The 23,230-nt window shown below is 36.4% G+C and overlaps 1 protein-coding gene across 1 annotated transcript in view; it reads left to right on the plus strand.

Annotated features, from left to right (window-relative positions):
• Positions 1–1,198: 1,198 nt before the first annotated feature.
• RXFP1 (relaxin family peptide receptor 1) overlaps positions 1,199–23,230 on the plus strand; it is a 48,269-nt gene continuing 26,237 nt past the window's right edge. The window contains exons 1-2 of the mRNA XM_086746777.1: positions 1,199–1,297; positions 19,127–19,282. Of these exons, the coding sequence (XP_086602903.1) occupies positions 1,249–1,297; positions 19,127–19,282 (205 nt within the window). The 5' untranslated portion in view covers positions 1,199–1,248. The remainder of the gene's footprint in view (positions 1,298–19,126; positions 19,283–23,230) is intronic.

Below are 23,230 nucleotides of genomic sequence, written 5' to 3' on the forward strand. Positions count from 1 at the left end.
TTGGTATGGTAGATACCAACAGACTTTTTGGGGCTTCCATAGACAAGAACCTTTTGTTTTAACCCCCTCTTTATTTTGTATTCTTTTATATTGGACATCAAGAAACTTTGCTTTTGACTATGATATAGATTCTTCTCATTCTCTGAATTCACCATTTCATATATGTGTACATGCATGTACATATTTCCTTTGTCTCAGAGGCTTTCTTCTTAAGTACCTGATGTAGCTGCTGACACGTTACCAGTGCTCCCTGACCCGTGTCACCCTGGCAAGCTATTTAAAAAAATAATAATAAAAGAATCTGAATCTCTTTGAGGGCAGATGAAATTTAGCTCCTCATCTCTAGTTCATCTCAAGTGACCAACTCATTTTGAAATATATCTTGCTGTGCTTATGGTTGTTAGCCTTCACATCATAAAAAAATATTTTTAACTGTGTGACTGTATATGTGATCGAGTATACCATGATCTACTGGTAACAGTAAAGCTGAGGGCCAGAGAGGGATGCCTCAAAGTATCTAAATAAGGAGTGAATCTGTGAAAAATCTTATTCCCATAAAGTATATATTTCTGAACATCCCTCTCTGCTCTTTCAGATTGTTTTCTTTATCATTAGTCATGAAGAGTGGTTAATGTGTAAAAATTGTGACATGCTGTTATTGGAAATAAACTACATTGTGCATTTTTCTGTACTTCAGTGAGCAATTGGATTGCTACAACGGGACTGTTTATAAATTCCATTTCCCCTTACTTGAGAAACCACCAGTTTTTATCTAAACTATAGCAAATGTTTCATTTCAAACAGATTTGCCTAAATAAAACTGTACTTTTCAGGCCTCTTGCAGTATTGCAACTTAAGAAAAAAAAAAATAATTGGAATATTAGTGACAACTCTCTGGACCCAGCTGCATTTTGTGCAGCAGCAGCAGCAGATTTCTTTGGGGCAGACTCATGCCCACATCCACAGCCCAGCCTTTGCCTACTGCAGAGCAGACCCCGTCCTGTAAGGGAGAGCCTGAAGAGCCGGTGTGCTCCCGGAAATTTTTGTGTGTATATGTGCCAGAGAGAGGGGAGAGAGGGAAACCTAATGCAAAGGAGAGCAAGGGAGGAAGGCAGGGGAGAGAAGGAGCTTACTTCATGCTCTGCTGAAGGCTGTCAGAAGCAGACCATACGAGCAGCGTGCTGGCTGGTGTGCAGTTTAAGAGACAACATTCATTGAGTTTATTCATTGAACTGCTGAAGGACAGATATGACATCTGACTCTTACTTCTATGTGTTCTTGCTCATTGGTACCAAGGGTAAGTGTATCTGGCTTTTTTTCTTGTTTTGAGCATGCAAAGCAGATAGCTGATAAACTTCAGTAGTGGATTTTTTTGAAACCTATGATATCTCAGCGTTATTTTACAGTTCTTCGTGGTAATGATTCTTTGATAGAAATGAGGTACAATGCAGTCTCTCAAGGTTACTAGCTGCATGTAAACATTAAATATTTTTGTACTTATTGCTTTGAGAGTTACTATTAATAGTTATGAACTGAAATTAAAAAATAAGAAATGGTTTAAATGTTGCATAAATTCTTGCTGTAAATATTTAATGAAGGTACATATAGAACTGACTCATTTCAGATGCCATGAAATCCACATTTTAGGCTCGATTCAGTAGTTTGTAGTGGTACTGTGCAGTGCTGCTAGAATTGGTAGCTCTCAAAGTAGATTGTGTTCAGGTAACAGGAATTTTTACTGTCTGATTCAGCATGATAGGCAGCATAGCATGCAAGATGGAGACTCAGTTAAATTTAAGTTTTCCTGCAGATACAAATCTTTTCAATGTGGTGGGAGTTACACCTTACTTTCCGCTTACTTTAGTAATGTTTTCTTCATTTCATTCGAGTCCCTTGTTTGAAAGTGCTGCTTTCGACTTGGGTAAAGCTGTCCATGTGAAGCTGCTGATACTGATCTATATGTTGAATTTTCCTAATGATTATCATTTTCTTTAGTTGCAATTTGTATATTAAAAATTGCTTTTTGTTGCACTGTGTCAATACTAAAATAATGTTTTATTAATTGTGTAGTTGAAATAGGTACCTTTTGCAATACTAACAGTTTTGTTAAACTAATAGGAGCATAAGACTGAATTCTGAACAATAGACTGAATATTGAACAATAGCTTTCTCTCTCTCTTGCTCTTAAATTAAACCTTTTTGGGTTTACTTGTGTATACTATGCTGCTTAACGTAAGATTCACAAGGGTTATTGCCCACATTAGAAGTATGGAAAATAGAGCTCCACTTACAGTTATTTTTATGGTTGCAGAGCTTAGTTAAATCTGTGGAAAAACTCTAAGCAGTTTTATTATGTTTTGGAGGAATATATAATATGAGAGTTGCAAGCATGAAAAAAATGGTTGTGTTAATGTATTTGGAATTAAGTAGGCTATGATAATGAAATCTTATCGAGCCTGTGAGCAAAGTCTGGCTTCGTATGCATCCATGTTATCCATGAGCAATAATCCAATATTTAAAGGTAGTACTTCAAGGTATGCAGAATAAAATCTAAAAGATTTCAAACAAATTAAGCTTTTCACATTTCAGCTTTCTATATCAAAACAGTAAAATGTTGAAACATTCATGAAAGATGTGCAAATGATTATTGGCATAATTTCTGCTGTGTTAAATTAATCTCAGCTGTGGAATTTATAAAATGAATCAAAATATATTAAAGCATATCATGAAGTGAGAACTGTGAATGACTACAGGCCTTCTACTATTATAGTTATGATGGCCATTAACTTTTTAGGTGTTTATTGGCTCATCACATATAGCGTATTATACCACTTATAAGAAAACCACATGGCTCATCTAGATTTGTTAGAGAGAGAAGCGGTGCAGGCATAGATTACAACAGTTGCATGCCTGGAGTCTCTGCTGCCTGTTAGTGCTCTATTTTGCACCAAAATGAGTTCATGTTTAGTGCCACTTCTCCTAATCTCACTCAGTGCGTGGTTCGTAGCTTCACTGCCCTTCAAGAGTTTTATCCGACAATCTGAATTGTAACTACTTCTACAAGTTGGCTGATTTAATCCATGCAATAGATTTAAGCTTTGCTCAAGCCTTTAGGCTAGTTGAAGTATAGTTATGCTTAGAAATTGAGTTTGTGGTTTATGGACTGCTAGACATTCAGTTGTAGACTTTTGTTGGGGGGGGTGTTGGTTTTTTTTTAGTTGTTTGTTGGTTGGGTTTTTTTAGTTTGTACAACTCACAGATGCTCCTAATTCTTAAAAAGTAAAATGAGAAGTATCTATTGTACAAAATCTACTCTTGCCTGACCCATCCAGATCATTTCAATCTATATTTGCTTAGTTTTCTACTCAGCAGCCAAAGTTGCACACAAATAACTCCAATAGCTCTTTTATTTCACGTTCTTCCTTCAAGTTCTTCATTAAATCTTTTTATACAAAAACCTTTCCTTCCAAAATCCAAATAATCAAACTACATATCATTTTATGCACCAGCGACTCTTGACAACTGCCTGGCTACTTTCCTAGAATATACTATAGCAGGTGGAGGGTTTCTCTGAAAACAAAGAAGCACCTAAGCCATGGTTTTTGCCAGCGCAACAGCCTCAATTGTAACTCAAAGAAAAGTAAATTTCAGACTCCAGTTGTGGAACTGACAGCATTGAATGGGTAGCCAAGAGAAACATCCACTTGGGTCACTCGCCTCCCCCTCACAAAGCCAGCAGGTTCCTTAGGCATATGGCTAGCACTGCACTGTCTGTGGCCGCATCTTCCCTCTTAGTGAAATAATCAACTGTGATTGCAGTGATTGCTGCAACCATAGTGCACATTTGTGTCTTCAGAGTCACTTTGATTTGCTTTCTGGGGACAAAAACTATTTCATCCTCCCAGACTATGGCTAAGTGACAGACTCTCAAACAATTCATTTATCAATCGGTAAGACAAACAGAGTGACATTAGTATCTAAAACTATTCAAAGTGGATTCCAAAAGGGATTTGGCAAGCTCCTCCTGGAAAACAGTTACGACTGTTACTGTTTTAACCCTGTATGCTCTGTGCCCCTACTGGAAGTTTTCCAATCCTATTTCTGCTTGTACCAACAGTTCCCCTTTCCTCTCCTTGTGTATTTTTTTTTCCTTCCCTTACCCTCACTTGAAAATGCCAAGGAAAACTTTCTTAAAACCATCTGAAACTGGTTAGCCCTTCTGACGCTTCATGTACTTGACAGCTGTTTTCAAGGCCAAAATCTCTGATACCAAATGTTTTTTTTCAAATGTGGAAAGAGACCATCCCAAACTGTTTGGAGAAGTGCAAGTTTATGATTGTGCAGAATAGTGCTCTTGTTTACATAGTTTGTAACAAATTTTAAGATCCCTTCCAGAATTGTAAGTAGGAAAGTGAAATTACTTCAGCCTTTGCAGAAGCTCAAACAATCATTGTGTAATAATATATTTTTGGTAATTTCTCTTTGCTTTCACTTAACTTAAGCATTAGTATGACTGGCTTCCTTGTGGCCAGAATAATAATATACATTTTGTATGTCTGTATGTACAACAAACGTTAATATCTTTACAGAAAATCAGGGAAGATGACTAGATTTCCTGAGGTAAATTTCTTCTAATATCAGTTAAAGAGTAGTGAAAAGTCTACACAATGGAAAACCGAAGCTCTAAAAGTTAGATCTTTGTCATCTGCAGAGGCTGGTCTACCTGCAACCGCTGCATGGGCAAGGATGCTGTCACCTCTCCATTAACAGCACTAGGGGCTACCTATCTTGCTGTTTACAGCAACTCTACCAGACTTGAACCATTTGCTCTGAAATTTTATGTGCCATGTGGACTCTTTTTCACTTTGAGGAAGAAGACAAGCAAAACTTTATCAAAATCATTTCAATTTTTCAGAAAGTGCAAAACTGATACTTTGCCTATGTTGAAGGATTCTGGGAATCTTGTATTAAGTAATGTCTTTTCTTAAACGAATAAGGACTTTTGCAGTATTCCTCTACAAAATTACTGTGTCTGAGAGTCCACTGACAGGCCATCCTGCTAGAGCTAATGAGCCTGCTCAAGCCTAGTTGCAGTAGTGTAAAAATTAACCTTCTCTAATGGATGTTCCTGGATCCTAGAGACCAGTGTGAAACCCATCAGAGGAACTGTCACCAGTGATCTTGGCAAGGGTTTCCTGGTGGTGCCATGTGTCATACTTTGAAGCCACCAAATAAGACTTTGAAATGACTGGTTCAAGGTGGGGAGGTGCAGGAAGCTGAGAGGATCGGGAAGTCGTGTTGGTTGCGTCAGAAAGAGATAGAAGGTGAAAATGTATCAGGAAGGACTGAGTGAGGAGACTGAAAGCAGGGGCTAAAGAAAGAGGAAGGTGGGACAAGGAAGCAGAGAGGTGAGGAAAAAGGCTAATGCTACTTGGAAAGGGAGAATGGAACTTAGAAAAGCTGTTAGTCTGGGAGAGTAGAGACTGATGAAAGGGATGTGTGAGAGGGAACCAGCAGGGAACAGTGAATTAATTAAAGGAGAAAGGCAAGGAGCTCTGAAAGAGGGGAGTGTCTGAAGAACAAAGTTAGAGGATGGTGAGACCAGAACTAGGACTGTATGCGAACAGAAGGGGATGGGAGGATGGGAAGCAGGTAGTGATTAGGCAAGAAAGTAAGAAGTAAGTAGCCAGGGCAAGGAAAAAATGAAACTGAGCAGAAGAAGGAGCTGTGCTTGGTGGGGTGAGCACTGTGCTAAAAAGCCAGAAGGAAGCTCAAGATTGTCCTGTTGCTTTCTGTCTCCTTGCAAAATGTCTCCTCCTGTGTAATACCTCTGCTCAGAGGCTGGTAATTCATACTGTCGGATCACTTTACAGCCTCAAATGCTAAAAGTCTGGAGAGCTAAAGGATCTGAACTAGTGATGCAGTGTAGCGTCATGTTGTGAAATGCTGGAGGAAAGCTGATTTCCTCTTAATAGTCCAGGATGTTACCTATATCAAAGAATGTTATTAATTTTTCAAACTCAGTGCTTAGGAATTGAGATAAAGGATGCACTCTTAATTTATCCTATGTGCACATACTATGTTTTCTTCGTGTTATAGCTCCACAAAAACTTGTGCTTTCTGTACTGCATTCAAAGAATGAATCAGTAACATAGAGTGAATTATGCTGCCTGTGCGACCTCTTATTCATTTGCTGTAGAAAATAAAGACAAAATGTGAATGAGGCTGAGGATTACAAAATGATGGCCATGTAATGAAGGCAACTGAACTCTGCTGTGGAAAACTGCTTTCTGTTCCTGTTTCTTGCGCAGGCAGTGATACTCTAAATGTTTTGCAAATTATAATAATTATATGGCAGGTTTTCTAGGTTTTTTGGCTTGATCATCCTGATGTGGCAGTGTTCATGTCACAGCTGCCACTGATATCTGTAAAAGCTGTGCTTTAACTAATCTTAAAGACACAGATACCGGAAAGAATGACTGATGGGAAAACATGGGTTTGAATGAGTCTCTGGAGCCATCATCTGTGCCTTGTAAGGGAGAGCCGGCCCTGGGAGGGCAAGTTGCCCCTGTACACCTGAGGTCAAGGGAGGAGGGTGGTTGAGCAGTGGGGAGAAAAAGCCCAGCAGCTGCTACACTGGTCCTGAGGAAACTGTGCGTGCGAGATTACTTAGCAGATTTTATCCAGAAAGGATGTTAAATCATCCAGTCCTGTATATCGCAGGTCATTGTGTTCCACTCATATACTCTGTAGCAATGGCAAGGCTTTATTTGGTCAAAATAATTATTCTCTGTCAAGTAACTGTTTCCTGCAGAGGAGAGCAAGTGCCACTACTGCACTAAGAATGGCAGAGGCTGTGCGGTGACTGAGACTTGAAGATGTGTATAGGTCTGTCAAAGCGGGTGAACACTGCCTATTTCTCCTCAGTTCTGCAGAGAAAGTAAAAGCTTGACTGGGAGAACATAAAAACTGACTTGACCTAGGAGAAGAGTATCTTTCCCATCACAAACCTGATTGTAAGAGCTCTGCTGAATGTGGGGGGAAAGGCATAGGGCTTGGAAAAGTGCTGGAATTTTTTTTACTTCATAATATTTTTTCTGGGGTTTTTTTAACTGTGTTTTTCAGTTGCAATTAAAAAAATAAATGCAAAAATAGGTGCGATAGGAATAGATCAGGTCTTCTTTGGAATCCTTTGGAATCCTTTCATGAAACTTAAGTTCTGGCCACAATATACTTAGAGCCAAAGTTTGCACTGTATAGGGAAAAAAAAAAGGGACTACGTTAATGAATTTAAAAGCCACGTGACTGTAGGTTAGATGCCTTGATAAGTCTGCAGAAGTTAGTAGTAATACTGTCGACAAAGATAATCTGCATTTTTAGAGGTTTATTCAAGAAGGCCCATCTACCATGAAAATACACTCCCTAATGTAATTATCTGGTCTTCAATTCCATGTTAAAACATATGAATTAACTGCTGTGTTGTTTACTTAGGAACTATAGACAATGGTTTTCAGAAACGTTCATTCTTTTCTAGTATTCAGATAACACTGCAAACCTCTAGTTCTTTTGGTATTTCCTTTGTATTTAAAAAATTGTTGTATAATAACATTCGTTTCAAAGTGTTTCTCAACTAATTCCTTTCAGATTCCTTCTACGGCTGTTGTGAAAATATTTTCATTTAGAAATGCTAGTTTATCTTTGGTAAAGATTTTCAGCATCATGCAGAAAGAATACAACCACTTTCTTCTTTCCAAATATGTATCAGAAATGGGTATTGAATACATGGTTTTTGTACAGTCCTAAAACTTACATGTCATGTGAGGTTTTTCTTTTTCTTAATATGTTTAGAAAGAACAGTTATTTCTCAACAAGTACTGATTATTTTTCTAGCATGCCTACCTATACATTTTTAGGTTTTTATCACTATTTGATATTATTTTCATTTTTTATTTTTTAAATTTTTCATTTACATATTCTCTGCTTTCACATCATCTTTTAATCAGATTGTTTTCTCACTCTGGAGAATAGTTCTTGATTCTATGATTCTTATATTTATGGATGTGCAGCTTCAGAAAATCTAATAGATACTTTTAAATAATCAGTCACAGCAACAACTGGTTTAAGCCCTGGGATATGATCTTGTAAGTTACAAATATGTTATCCTAATATAATTGCCTTATTCAATCTGTTAAAAAAAAATCACAGAATCATAAAATAGTTTGGGTTGGAAGGGACCTTTAAAGGTCATCCAGTCCAACCCCTCTGCAAGGAGCAGGTACATCTTCAACTAGATCACTTTGCTCAAAGGCCTATCCAACCTGGCCTTGATGCAGCTGGGTTATGATGTCTGGTAACACCAAAAAAAAAGAATCTTTTTAGGAATTAACTCTTCATTGAAATAAGGTATAACAAAAATTCTCCATTTTAGTGTGAAGTTCTAAGATTTACTCTCTGGACTTGTGGAAAAACATCCTGTACATCTTAAATAGGAATGCTCTAGAAGCTCAGAGTATTTAATACATCTTCACTGGGTAGACTACAGATAATCATATAGGTCAAATAAATTAAGTATCTTAGAGTTAAAAAAAAAAGGTACGTTCTTTTATATGGTAGACAATAAAAATAAACAGACACATTGATTTTAGATCATAAATGTCCTTTCACATCCTGTTGTGTGTAATTTGAGATGTCTGTCAAAACATTTAGCTATGTAACCTTTAAAGCCTTGGCAAAAGCTATGTTCAATACTCTCTTTTCTCAGTCCCTTTTCTGCTGTCATGATACAGCTATCACAACAGCCTCTTGCAATCCCTACTGAGAGAGGGGCTGCATTTTTCTAGGCATTCTTCTGCATGCCTTGCCCCGAAAAGGCCACCATCTGAGTCAGCAAGTCAGATGTGGGCCGAATGGAGACTTGACGGAAAGGTGTCACAGGACCAGGGTGACACAGCAGATCACTGTTGGAGCAAACTTCTTTTCTTCCCAGCCCTATGTCCTGCCTCACGTGCCATGCTAGAGATGGATCATGATAGCACTACTCTAATTTAAGCTGTGTTTCACAGAGCATGCTTCCACTTCTGTTGACCACAAGAAAACATGTAGTGTCAGGAACGGATATCATCATGTGTTGGAGTCATTAGCTGGAGTGGGGTCGAAAGGAAGAAAAGGAGGAGCTATAGACTTTGTGGAGGCAAAGTCCACCAGTAATCCATGCAAATGTATTGTTCAGCCAAACTACAGCTAAGATGGAAACAAACTTCTGAATGTACTTTCTCGTTATCTTTTCTAATTTGGTTGGGAAAAAAATTAATATCCAGGTATCTTAAACCTATGTGCTGCTAATGCAACATTTCTTTATGTACATTAATAATTGTATAAAATCTAAAAGCTATAAGCTTAAAATCTATAAATCTTAATCTGCATGCACATTTTTGCATAACCCAGAAAAGAAGAAATAAGCCAAATGTCTCCGATCATGGTTCAACCAGCTAACATTATTTACTTTAAGAAAGTCAGAAATCTTATTAGCTTGAGACAATCTCTGTTTTATGGCACTTTAACTGGAGTGTCACAATTTATAGCAGTGAATTATGTTTACTCAGAGTAAAATATAGCAGAGATTGGAGAATTTGTGATTTTTAAATTGAACCAAATATTCATGAGTCAGAAACAAATAATAATGCATTTATTTAAGCACAATGTCTGCAAACTGATTTTTCACAAAATAGTCCTGTCTGCTCTTAGAGTAGAAATTCTCTAAAATACTTTCAAACTATTGTACTTCAAAACAGAACAACAAAAGATTCCATTTTTATAATACTTCAGGAGGGCAGAATCTCATAGATTTATAGGGCATGGCGACCTCCCATATCTGAACCTGTAGATCTATATTACATTTAAATTCTTAATAGTTATAAATGGTTCTTAGTAACAAAAGTATGTGAATAAATAAAATGTATCAGATAATCCTGTCTCAGGCTCACCAAGATTACAAAATTAATCTTAAGTATGCTTCAGAGCTTCATTTTAAGTTAAACTGGCTTAGTTCCATTGTAAGAGCTATCATTAAAATCCTTGTAACCTTTATTAAAAGCACAATTAATGAAAAAAACCAGATCGTGTTTCATATTTCAAATACTTTGTGTAGGGCTTCCAAAACATTTTTTCCATTTCTCTCTCCAGAGAAAAAGCTTACCTGAGAATGTTTTCCAAAGATTTATTTAAGACTGTGTTACCTGGGAGAAGAGGAAAAATATTATGCCTTCTGAAATTGTAGCTGATGTGCAGCTTGCTTAGTTCAAGTGACTCTGTAGCAAAACAAGAGACTGAAGAGCAAAAGAAGATGCAAAAAGAGAAAATAACATCTCCCACTGCCCCCCTTCAGGTTCTTTTCCTCAGCTTGTTGTCAGGCTGGTGTTGTCAAATCTGTTTTTCTGTAATCAACTTTGCAAGATATTCATTCTGCCAGTCTTTTTTTTTTTTTTTTTTTTTTTTTTTTCCCCCCCAATCATGAGAGTATACCAAAGTTACTATGAGAGAAGTTACAGCTAAGTCATGCAGTTTTTAGTTAGGGGGAAAAAAAAAAAAAGGAAGACAGTTTCTGACCTAAGAAAAGTTAGGCAAAATGTTAGACAATCTTTTAGATTGTTTTGTATTAAGAGGTGACGTTAATGATAGTCATGTAATTGTTTGCTCTTCTGCTCATTTAAATATTATATTCTCAGAACATCATATGATTGTAATATCAGCACGTAATTTCCCTGCTCATTGTCTTTTTAAGTGAATTCCCTTTTTTATGGCAGCTTTTTCTTAGGGCTTTGCTACAAGTACTTTCTGTCTCATCTGCCGGATTTCTTTTTACTTCCATGCATGAATGCACATGCACATAAACTCCTCTCCTGTATATGATATTGTGTCATGAAAGTCACCTAAATCTGCCTTTTCTTTATGGAAAGTTGAGAGACGTATTACAAATGTCTGTTGTTTGTTAATGTAAATAATTTAGTTACACTAATCAGTGTTTGACTTTTGCATTACATATGCCTGGGTTAACTTGTGCAAAGCAACAAGTTGGAAGTTAACTTCTTTACAGTAATCTCTAGATACCATCATTATATGTTTAAATTCATAATGCTAGTTATCCAGATGAGGTGAATGATTGTTGCTTGAGGGACACTAATCTGTTGATAACCAGCTGTCCTTGATCCTCTTGGTTAAAGTACATTTTAAATTATTTAATTGCTTAGATTTAAAAAAACATCTTTGTTAGCTTACTACTAAGCATGTTGTAGGATAGCAAAATAAATGTAAGATACATAGCAAATACACTATATAAGAAACTTTTTCCCCTGGGACTACAGAACATCAACAATGCCATTCCTGGTGTGAAGCTTCAGATATTTTTTCTTTCCTTTTATACCTGTCTTTAAATCATTAACTCACAAATGCAGTGTTTCGAAAGAGGGGGGAAATGATTATTTGAAGCAGAATTATTTTATCTTTGAGGCTCAAAGAGCCAGCCCAAGCGCACTCCTCAGTGGCTGTGAGACAGAATCAGCTCCTGCGAGGGGAGTTTTCCTTTGTTTTGATGGCTGACCACTGCCTTTCTGGGCCTTTCAGGTGGGATGGTACTGACTTGCACAGTGCCTTTACATTGGTGCCTTTGTTTTTCTTCTGTATCTAATGCCCCTCAAACAAAACCCTAGTGTTTCTTGTGTCCAGATTTAGACTTGATATTGCACCACTGGGGGGAAAAAAAAAAAAAAAAAAGAAAAAATTAGTGAAATCCAAGGAGTTACAGCAATGTAAAACACTAGGGCAGAGGAAAGCCTACCTTGACGTATTTTCTCTTGGAACTGATGTCAGAATATGGAGATATACTTTATTTCTAAACAGAAATAATAGTCAGAGATCATTTATATTTTGTGTATTTAAGGAGAGGAAGAAAAGGGGAAGGTCAGTGACATAAAGGCTTGCTCATTAATTTATGTCTTTGTTAGAAATTGTGCTGAACTCTCATCTCCTAGGAATGCCCTACAAAATTTTATTTTCCAGATAAAATTCATTATACTACATATTGGGGCTTTTTCAAATAATATTTTCTCTTTCAAGTCTTTCTCTGCATCAGAATCTTTTTATTCTAAGTTCTGTGTAAGCAGAACAAAAAGACAAATTAATGAAAGGTGTAAGAGCCAAATCCTCTGGCAGGGTGCCGGGTGACCAGTCTGAATTGTTCTACTGGCAGTTTCTGGCCCTGGGGTAGATTTATCTGGCAGTTATACAAAGGGCATCTTCCAGCACTGTAGCTGGATTAATTAGATTGAATTATCTGTGGCATAACTGATAACTAACTTCAGTAATGTTGTTATGAGATTGGAGTGTATATTTTCAAAAAGATAGTACAAATTTTCTACTTTGGAAAATGTTTCTGAAATGAAAGCAAGACATAAAGGTGCTATATGAGATTAAAATCCGAAATAATGACTAGATTGGCATGCAATATAGACAGTCATAATATATGCATCTTTTGTGTTAAAATCCTTTGCACTATGTTATGCTCAACGAAAGCAAACATTTTATATAGTCAGTCATAAAATTATGTGTGTAGTTCAAGCACTACATATTCTTGAATGACATCTAATATGATCCACTAAAGATAAACATTAAGGCAATAAAACTGAAAATGTGATTCTAGTTGTAAGAGCAACGGACGAAATATTAAAAATTGCTAGTGTCTTAGAAATGAAGCTGTTGCAACCATTTGGCATTCTGAATAAACACCACTGTGTCACTTGCATCCAATAAAATCTATAATTACAAACACAATGCATATGCTATACAGATATTTAGAAAATGCTATAGACATCAGGACTGAACAATTAGCAAAGGAGGAGAGGCACAAATTACAGAAAAAAAAAGCAATGTAGTGATAACAGTTTAATTATATTCCTGTGGGGATCCTGTACAGATGTTTAAATCTTTTAAGCCACTGATGCTTTGCCTTAAGGATTAATTCTAAAGTATCTCTCGCTACTAGAGCAAGGTCTGTTTTGGTCTACAAGTTTTGCTCATGAGATTACTCCGAGTGTCTACAGTAACAGCAATAACAGTTCAAGTGCATAAACTGTTTTTTATTCTTGTATGAGATTAGAATATATTTTCAATATATCACTTACGGACAGTTTTTAAATATTAATAAAAATATTTTTAGTACTATGGAATTCCCATTGCATATTCACAGAAATCACTAGAAAGTTTTCCTGAAAGAAGTATCAAGTTTAGAAGAGTCTTTATAAAATTAGATGCTGAAAAAAATGCACTCTCATTGATAAAGCTGTAATAAGTTAAATAAAAGCATGCAAAAGTTAACTTCATGTTTCTATCCTGAAGTACACTTGATAAACTTCATCCTAATTGTCTATCATAAATTGTTCCAAAATTCCGTTGTCTAGTGGGAAGAAGCTGAAAATTCAGAACAAAACTGAGAAAATTAATGTAAGACTGAACTAAATATCATTCACTTCTAGATATTATTGTAATGGACAAATTCAGACAACAAAGTATTTTTTTTTTAAATAATATATTTTCAAGATGTCATATCTTCTTTTTTTTTTCTGCCATTTTGTGATTCAAATGGTTCTGATCAACGTTGGTCAACCACTTGTCGTTACTATTCTTTGTCAATTGTTAATTAACCATCTTTTAAGTTAAAGGAATTCATAGTTATAAACTTGTTTTATAGCCTTGTTCTGATTATTTATCTTTGAAAATAAAGGTTACAGGCCTATGAGGTCTCCTCCTTTATATTACACTAACAGTTTTTCAAAGCCAGTTCACATGCCCTTCAGATATCTTTCAGCAGAAGAGGAATTTTTTTAATCAACTGTTATCTTGAAGTATTCAGGCTAGCACAAAAATGATGGGCAATATCGATTCAAACTTTAATGTTTTCTTTGTTGACTCTGTTTTAGTTGAAGAAAATACTCTGTTTCAAAACAAGTATTTCAAATGAGTATTCTGAAATATATACTTCTCTTGATCTAGTCCATTTCCCACTTTGTCTAAAAGCACAGTAACTAAAATAAGTTATGGTAGGGTGGGAAAAAATCCCACTACGTAATAAATTTCCATTAGTCTCTTTGAAAAACTTGGGCTTTTGTAGATAGAACAATTTTCCATCATAGTAAGAACAGGGTGGATTCTTCTTCAGTACCGTGATCATTCCATGGTCCTCGTCAACTAAGGAGTCCTTTTTAAAAACAGATGGATTTCCTCAGCCCTGGTGCTTTTAAACTGATAGCTTCCTCAAAGTTAAAAAAAATCATGTTAGCTTATTTGGCTGATGGAATTTTAGAGTCTTTTTAGACTCATGACAATGGATCTTCATGCAATTCAAATTTTTGAAAATACAAAAATATTTTCCTGATATTATGATATGCCTTTATTTGAACCTATGTGCAATACAGATGAGACTGGTGTGACTAGCAAGTACAAAGCAACGAGTAATACTGCTTTGATTAGTTTAATTGCTTGTGGCTCAGTCTAATCAACCCAGTATCGTTCACATTATGGAGTCATGGTCACATGTTTTATGGAAGCTACAAGCAAGTGTGTTAAGTTCCTACTGCACATGTCCCTTACTTGGTTTCTGAAACCCATTTGTGACCCAACCTCTATTTTCAAAATTTTGTGCAATTTTTCAAAGAATGCACAAAACAGTGAGCTTTGTGAATCAATTTAGTTGGAAAGAAAGCGATGTTCTCTTGGGAATATCTTGTTCTTGGCTTTCCCAAATGTGTTCTCTCTTTTGATTTCATTTTATGAGAGCTTAAAGAGGGGCTGCCATGATTCTTCTTCCATAAAACAGAGGAAAGAGACTTACCATCTTATAGTAGATGACAACCCAACTCTTGCTTATTCCTTTAAAAAAGGAAAGCAGTAGTAAATTAGTCTTATATTTTAAAGACTAGCAGGAAAAGAGTCATCCACTTTTTTCAAGCTAGAGGAAAGATCACAGATGTTTGCTTTAGCCATAAGTACCTCAAATCAGCAGGTTTGGACAAGCTTAAAAGTTGTATGACACGAATTCTTGTTTTCTTTATGAAAGTTTGAGAAGAATTGGAGAACAGAGAGGACCTTTAAGTCCATGATAGTCAGAAATATTTAATTTGCAGAATCATGAACGTGGACTACTGGGTAAAATATTCTGTATTGAGACAGCAAATGCCTTGTCGGGAAGATGCTGGTTTGTGGTTTTGCCACTTGTACTGATACAAGTTCAGGTATTTATTTTCTATTTGCACTAGAAACATTGCAAATATTTTAATACTTACTCTGTTCATTATGAGAAAAAAATAAATTGCTGGTACAGTATAGCTGAAATTTGTGAAATTATGTCACCAGAAGAGCAGGAGATAATTTCCTGTATGAGGTTTTTTTTTTCACTTGGAGTATCTGTAAAGGCAAATATTCTGACATAATCAAGCCTATCATAGATTTGTACTTTTCGTCTTCATAATCAAGATCTAAAAAAATCTGTCCTGAGTTCTACTTTTTCTCTAGTTTCTATGTTTGTAGACTAAATTCAATTATGTCGATTGCATAAGATAACAATACTGGCCCAAAGTCACTCATTGTAAAATACAAATACTTTATATTGATCGAGCCGTATTAGGGTTCAAGTTGATTGTTTATATGGTTTGGTACTTCATTTGTGTTATAGGGGTTCTTGTGCTTTTACAATGCTATTTTGGCAGTATGAAGCAAAGCTGAGATGTTCTGTCCTGGAAGACCTGTGAATGAGAACTTATAAAACAGTAGAGGTACCTTTTGAAACTTGATATACATATGGAACTGAGACATAACCTATGGATTAATAAAATAAGTACAAAATAGCGTTTTTATTTTTCTTGATTTAACACCAATGTGAAACAGCCAGTGACACAATGTGATTAAATAATCATTAATCAATAATTTTTAGAGCTATTCTGTCAGGAAATTTAGCTGCTAAAAAAAGTAGACAATAAAACAAGATGCTAGAAGAGCGGTTCAATTTTTTTCATAGTGGAAAATCAATAATAGGTAGAAAAGTTAACACCTTTAATACTGCATCACAAAGACAGCATGATAGATCATTATCTTGGCAAGATAGACTCCAGTGTCAGTAAAGTTTGTCTTTGTGAAATAAGAAGCATAGTTTTTTCCTGCTGTTGTTGTAGTGCTATCTTTATTCATTTTCCTCACATAAAAGGCACCATTCTAATTTCCTTAATCCAATAGATAATCATTTGAATATTATCTAGCATTTTACTGTCTTATCTCCTGTCAACCTTTGTCAGCTTTGCCAAATATTTCCTCAGAGAGTTAGGGGGTTTTCCATTCATAAATCTCCTGCAATCTGCAGGGTCCAAACTTCTGTCTTATTTTGCATAAACAAAGTGATGTTAACAAGTCAATGGACAAAGACCAGTGCTTTCAATGATTCAGCTAGGATGAAGTTGTTAAGTGTTGATGACTTGTTATCTTCTTTCCCAGGCAGATATTTACATACCAGGGTAATCCCACATAGCACAAAGTGAATAATGCAGAGATTCAGAATAGATATCATCAAGGTTATAAATTTCCAGAGAATTCAAGATGTTAAACATAGTGAGGGATTATGTACTCTTTCACAAAGAATTATTTCTAAACTGTGACATTAAATTCATTAATTAGTTCAGGGACTAATACTATTTGACTAATTAATAATAATTTCTGGAAAATGCTGTGAAAATCCATTGAATGGTACTGTGAGAAGATAAATGCCGTAACTTGAAATCTAAGCTGCATGGAGATCAACCCCTTTAAGTACAAAGTTCAGCTCAGTCTGAGTAGGTCTCAATGTGTAGGGTAAAAGGCTTGACAAAAGGTAAGGGGTTGTTTGATGGGTGGTTTTTCTTTTTTTCATGTATGTTTCATTTTTACACTTTGTCTTTTATGGAGTGTTTTGGTAGTTGCTCAGATTGTGACAGATAACTGCACTGAAGGGAGCCTCAGTTGTCTATGACTTCTATCTTTTTGTAGCAAGAAACTTTAGGCGCTATTACGCATATTCTGTTTGCTTAACACTATGCTTGCATAAGATTTTTTTTGCTACTTGTTTTTGGGTGGAACAGGTTAAACACAATGTTCTAAATACAAGCACACAACAGCAGAGAGGTTTATAAACAATATGCAAGTGTGAATTCACCCTAGGATTAGAGTATAGCCTTATTTTTGGCACCTATACATAAGAGAGATAAGGAACTAAGGCAAAAGTCTCTTACAGCAATTGCATATGTTATAGACTTGAGGATAAAAGCAAATAAACTTTTCAAAATCATATGGTGATAGTTAGCAGGAAAACATGACTTACTATGCAGGATGTTTCTGATAGCAAAGATAATTCTGTGCATATGGGAATAACAGAATATTTATCTCAATTTCCTCCAGGTACTGTTCCTACATTTCACTTTTCTGCAGTTGAAAACATTGTCAAGGGTTTAACATGCTAACGTTCTTCCAGGAGAGATTTCTTATGAATCTGAAGTACTTGATTCAATTTCAGGTGATTCCCTTAGTCCAGGAGGAAAATGGCAAGAATCAGATATGTTGTATAATAACATATCTTTGTTAATCTGAGAAGGTTGCATAAAATATTTATACTTTATCTTATGAAAATAGCCTGGAAAAATAGTTGCGTATTTCAGAATTGGCAATTTACTATCTGAACAAGCATCACATCACAGTTAATGAAGTTTGTATAGAGTATTTCAAGTGCTCTAAGACAGCAATGAAACTTAAAATATAATTTGCATTGGAATTTGTATCTGTTTTTTTTTTTTTTTTTGTGACAGCATCCACTAAGTCAAATGCTAGCTATAAAGAGGAAGTTATATTCCATTTTGAAAATACTTCAAAAATTAAATTAGCGGGCCCTTGCAGAATGATACTTCACCAGGTAGGCTTACTGAAGCTTTGGGAGTGCAAAGAGCACTAGGTAACCTTCCGTGCTGATGATGCTTTTCTTTGTTTCTGATATCTTGGAGACTGAACAAATTAGGTTCTAGAGTAATTTAAACTTCTCTCCATTGTGTGCTCCTGGGAAGAAGTTGATCTTGTTTGACAAGAAATCTGAGTTGGCACCCTGCAATCAATTACAAAAGCAGTTGCGCTTACCCTCCAAAAAGCAGTGGTGGCAAAACTTGTCCCTCGGTTGAGCTGGTGGGAATGGTAAGGCATGATGCATCTGCAAATATAGGTAACTGGAGCTGCTGCAGTATGGAGAACCGAGGAACAGAGGACAGGTAGAGTCCTTCGGCTGCCCTGGCTGTCCATCATCAGCATCCTTCTACCTTTTCCCTCAGCACTACTTGAATGAAGTCCCTGTACTCTGTGAAATTACTTCCTACAAAACATGGGCTTAGCAGAACAGAATCTGTGTATCTAAACTTCAGGCTGATAGATTCTGAACAATATCTCCACATTTGTTGGACCAGGCTGACAACTCTTACAAAGGATTCATAATGGCAACTTTATGTCATCTTAGTTATTCTTCAGCAAAACCACATCACAGATTTGATCTTACTTTCCTTGTTCTTTGATCCTTGATCAGTTTACATCTAGCAATTGCTTTAAAATTAGAATCCATTTAAAAATATATAATTCTGACTTTGTATAAAGAGGACTTATCTATCCGGGTTTAAAATTTCAGCACAAATTAATCCATTTCTGCATAGCTTATCTGGCATACTGCTATAATAAATTAATTTGTAGTGCAAAATGAAACAGTCCTTTTAAATAGTGGCCTTAGGTCATTTCTCTTGTATGATTAGCATTTCTGTCTTATTCTTAGGATGTGTGGGGAGTAATTAACCTGGTTGCTTTGTATCAAAGCAAATTTTGATAAGCTGAAGAGATAAATATTTCTTGCCAAGTTAACAAGTACTTAATATACTATTGTAATTGCATGTCCAATGAACTAGTAGGTATTTATTGCTTAATATTCACATTCAAAAGCAATTGAGTATTTATAAAAGCATAATCTCAGTGATCTTTAAATATCAAGAGCATATCTTAAAGTAAGCGTATTATTTTTGTTTCTATTTAGTCATCCGTGACTCTTTGGAAGATCACATTCATGGAGTTGGGATCAGGTGTCCCCTGGGCTACTTTCCGTGTGGCAATATCACAAAGTGTTTGCCCCAACAGCTTCACTGTAATGGTGAGGATGACTGCGGGAATCGGGCCGATGAAGAAAACTGTGGTATGTGGCTGAGACTTTTTTTTATGCCTAGCACCTGAAACCCATGCGCTGCTCACTCTAGCTGCTGAGTGTTAGGAATAGGAAAGTTAAATGTTTTGCAGACAATATAGCAGGTATTTGGTTTAGCTAATGAAGCCACCCAAAAAACTATTTGCTAGGAAGGAAGGATGCTGGTCTTGTTTGTGTATGATATCAATTTATTTAATTTTATCCCTGTATTGAACTTGTTTGCATGTGTCATTTTGATAGGTACAAATGGATGTATGTGATCTAGCAAAGATCTCTGCTGAGGAAAGGTAGACATATGAGACGACAGAGTTTATATTAAGCTTAATATGACTTTTAAAGCTGGTTGGAAAATGTAATTTAGAAACATTTTCAAGATTTTTCTGAAATATTTTGTGTTCTGACTCGGGGAAAACCATGACTGTATGAGTAGCCATGTACAAGCTGTACTGCTACCAGGCTTCGGAATTTGGAAATGGCAAAGTCTGAGGGAATACACACTGTCAGGCCACTGCTGCCTGCTGTTGTTATCCTTGTCACTCCTGGCCCTGCCAGATGGTAGCCATGAACTTGGCTTGGTTCATAGGCTTTACCCAGCTTGCAAACTGAGTAGCGTGCGGACGTGGGCTTTGCACTGGCACTTACCTGTCCGTGCTGCTTATTTTTGAGCAAGGCCCCAGCGCAACTTTAGTCTGTGCTGCTGGACACAGCTCAGAGGGTGGCATAGACCTGGGATAGTTTGGGAAAGGCCTCCCCATATTTTGTGAGAAGAGAGCTTAGCCATTTGGTTGTAAGCTATGACCGCAGGGAGAGAAAAATCAGCCCTAGCATATTTTATTTACTGGTATTATTAGCTTACTAACAGCCTGGATAGTTTCAGAGCTACCCTCTAGAGCTGCTGATCCATAGTAGATGGGGAAACTAGACTTCCTATTCCTTAGTAACTTGCCTGTAGCCATGGAGGACAGCCAGATGTATGGCACGCTGCCTCCAACTTCCCCAGTGCCAAGCAGGTGAATGGTCTGCCTGTCCCAGCCAGGCATGCTGCCATCAGAGCTGGAGGAGGGGCAAAACAAAACAAAACAAAAAAAAACCCCAACCAACCAAACAAAAGAAATGAAATGAAACTTCCAAGCTATATATACCAAAATAAATTTTCTGAAAGAAATTTCAAACAAAACATGGTAAAGATGTTTTTCACAAGTGTTCTCAGCAAAGTCAATGAGGTTTTGAAAATAGTTGTTCTCATTGTATACATGTGAAGCTGATTTTTGTACATGTGCAATGTCTTATTCTTATGCCTATCAAGTTCCAGCATCTTACTCCATATGAAAGTCAATCTTAATTCTAATCTCATCTAAGAGACCTGCAACTTCTTCCAGTTTTATGTCATTTGCTGATGCCATAAACATACTTTCCATTGCCAGTAATAAAAATCCTGAAAAAATTTACCCTTCCTGTATTATTCTTCTGTAATTATCTTGCCCTATAGTGGCAGAAATTGCTGACGGTGGTGCCCTCTTGTGTTTAAGAAGTCCAAGCACCATAAACAGTTGGTTTATCCATGTTTCATTTCTGTATAGTACCAGAAAGTCTATCGTACAAGGACTTCCTGAAAGTGCACAACTTGATCAAATGGCAATTAGGATACAGGCATTCATAATGGGATGTAGTGACAGTATAGCCTGTAAGATAGTTCAGCTGCAGTATCGAATCCTCTTCTGGATATAGTAATTCAAGAAAGTATTAGCCTCAATTTCTGAAAGCCTGAATTACAAAAGATGAAGAGTTGTTGTATTGACTTACTGGGAAAACTATGCTGTTAGCGTTTTTCTCATATCTTGACCTTATATCCCCATTTAGAAATGCATGCCATGAATAACACATTAAGGTCATATTCAGCAGTAATGTTGTCCCAAAAACTGGTATTGCAGTCAAACTTCTTTGTCCAAATAAAGGAAGAGTCACTTCCTTGCCTGGAAATATGGAATGTCCTGATGAGATTTTCTTCAATGCTCCTAAACTGGGTATCTTTGTGGGATAGTTCTGTTTTGTGACCGTTCGTCTTACTTAAAATCCAAGAAAAGAAGCCTCATTGATTAGCTTCCAAGACAAAGAAACTACCTGGTTATTTTTTCTGCTGCAGTTCCCAGGTCTGCTTTAGTATGTCTACCTTATGCCAGCAGTTCTATCTGGTTCCTTCTACCCATTTTTTAAATTTACAACTAGTTTTCAGTTGAAGTCCTGGTTACAGAAAAGCAATTCCAAATGAAATTATTCCAGTGTAGTGATTGTTTCATGCAGTACCATTTGAAATTTTAATCTTATCCAGAAGGTACTCTAATTAAGTAGCTCAGCGTTTAAAGTCTTGCAGACTTTCATCTTGCATAAATTTGACTAAGAGCTTTGAGGTGGCCAGTCTACAACATTCAACCCAAGAAGTGTATGGAGGGAACAAAAATCAATGTAGAAGGGAATTCAGAAACACTTTTTTTTTTTCAATGCATACACTTTATTCAGTAAACAATTTCATTCAGTAATGATAAAGCACTATCTTAAGCCTACAGAAAAAAAAATGTTATGGTGAAGACTTGCATATATTTAACACAAAACAGTACTATAACTTAAGGAAACACAAAGCAAAATCTGTCATGGAGAGTAGTTCTTTCTGTGATGGAAAGGGCAATACTGATGAATCGCCATTCACATCCGACCCAGGCACATAAAGATTGGCTTCATGGTGCGCTCTTCAAATCTACGTCCTCTTTCAGTGCCACCATGCTCTCCACATCCAAACAGTAAACATGAAACAAAGGTCCAGAGAAGTGAAATGACCTGACCTGAGATAGGTGTGGACATCCTGTTGCAGCTCAGCTTCAGCATTTCTTCCACTTCTGGAAAGGGGTGAATTGCAGCTGATATGTGACAGCAGAGTGAAGCCATTCATCTTTGAAAACTCACATGCTTTTGTCACCTAGTTGGGTTTCCAAAACCACCAAAATACTGCGTGTGATGTCCTGATGGGGAAGGGCTTGAGTAGTAAACTGAATAAGAAGTATTATTGAATGTAGTAAACTGCAATAAGAAGAGGAGGCTAACAATCTATCATGGCCAAGGTGATGGTAGGCTTTTTTTGAACTATCAATAGATCACCTTACATGTGCATGGAAAAAATACCATCTTACCTTTTGAACTTGAAAACATAGTCCATCAAGTAGAAGTGGGTGCCTCTGTAAATTTTTCATGAGTATGATACTTTTAAATAAAAATAATTTATTTAAAGTTTCATAACTTGTCATAAAAGCTTGTGGTTCTGAGGACTCTCCTTTTCTAGGCTTGAGTATGGCAGTAGACTTTTCTCTGCTGTTCTGCCCCGTACTCATCCTTTCTGAAGCACCGAGTTCTTGAAAAAGACAGAGTGCATTGTTAAACAGTTTAACCTGTATCACATGTTTCACTTTGAGTTATTTTTGTATCTGTTAGCAAAACTCAAAATGTGTGGAAAAAATGCAGCAATTCCAGCATCCTTCTGTGCCCAAGCTTGATTAAAGCTTAAGCTGGCAAAGCAGAGAGAGTTTGATAGCGGTTTGTCCTACTGAGGCTACATTTGATTACTTTTTAGGCCTCAGCCTGATTTTCCAGGGAAGAGCTTCTCCTGTTTATTTACAGCTGTAAGATTTGATTCTGTAGCTACTTGATGTTTATAGATGGGAGGTTAAAACATTTGTTTACTTCATTGCTTTTTTTAAAGGTGAACAGGAAGGGTAAATATCAGGCATAATCACAAATTCTGCTCACCTAATGCTGTGGCACTGTTGACATGGGACTTATTCCTAAAACAAGTAAAGAGTATTTCCTACATTGAGAGCATTACTGCTGCAATGTTATTATTAATGTACTCTAAACAATCTCTCAGCAAATCCTTTGAAGTCCAATGGCATA

The sequence above is a fragment of the Chlamydotis macqueenii genome, chromosome 4 (assembly GCF_036417535.1).
Source record: "Chlamydotis macqueenii isolate bChlMac1 chromosome 4, bChlMac1.mat, whole genome shotgun sequence".
In the NCBI taxonomy this organism is placed as follows: domain Eukaryota; kingdom Metazoa; phylum Chordata; class Aves; order Otidiformes; family Otididae; genus Chlamydotis; species Chlamydotis macqueenii.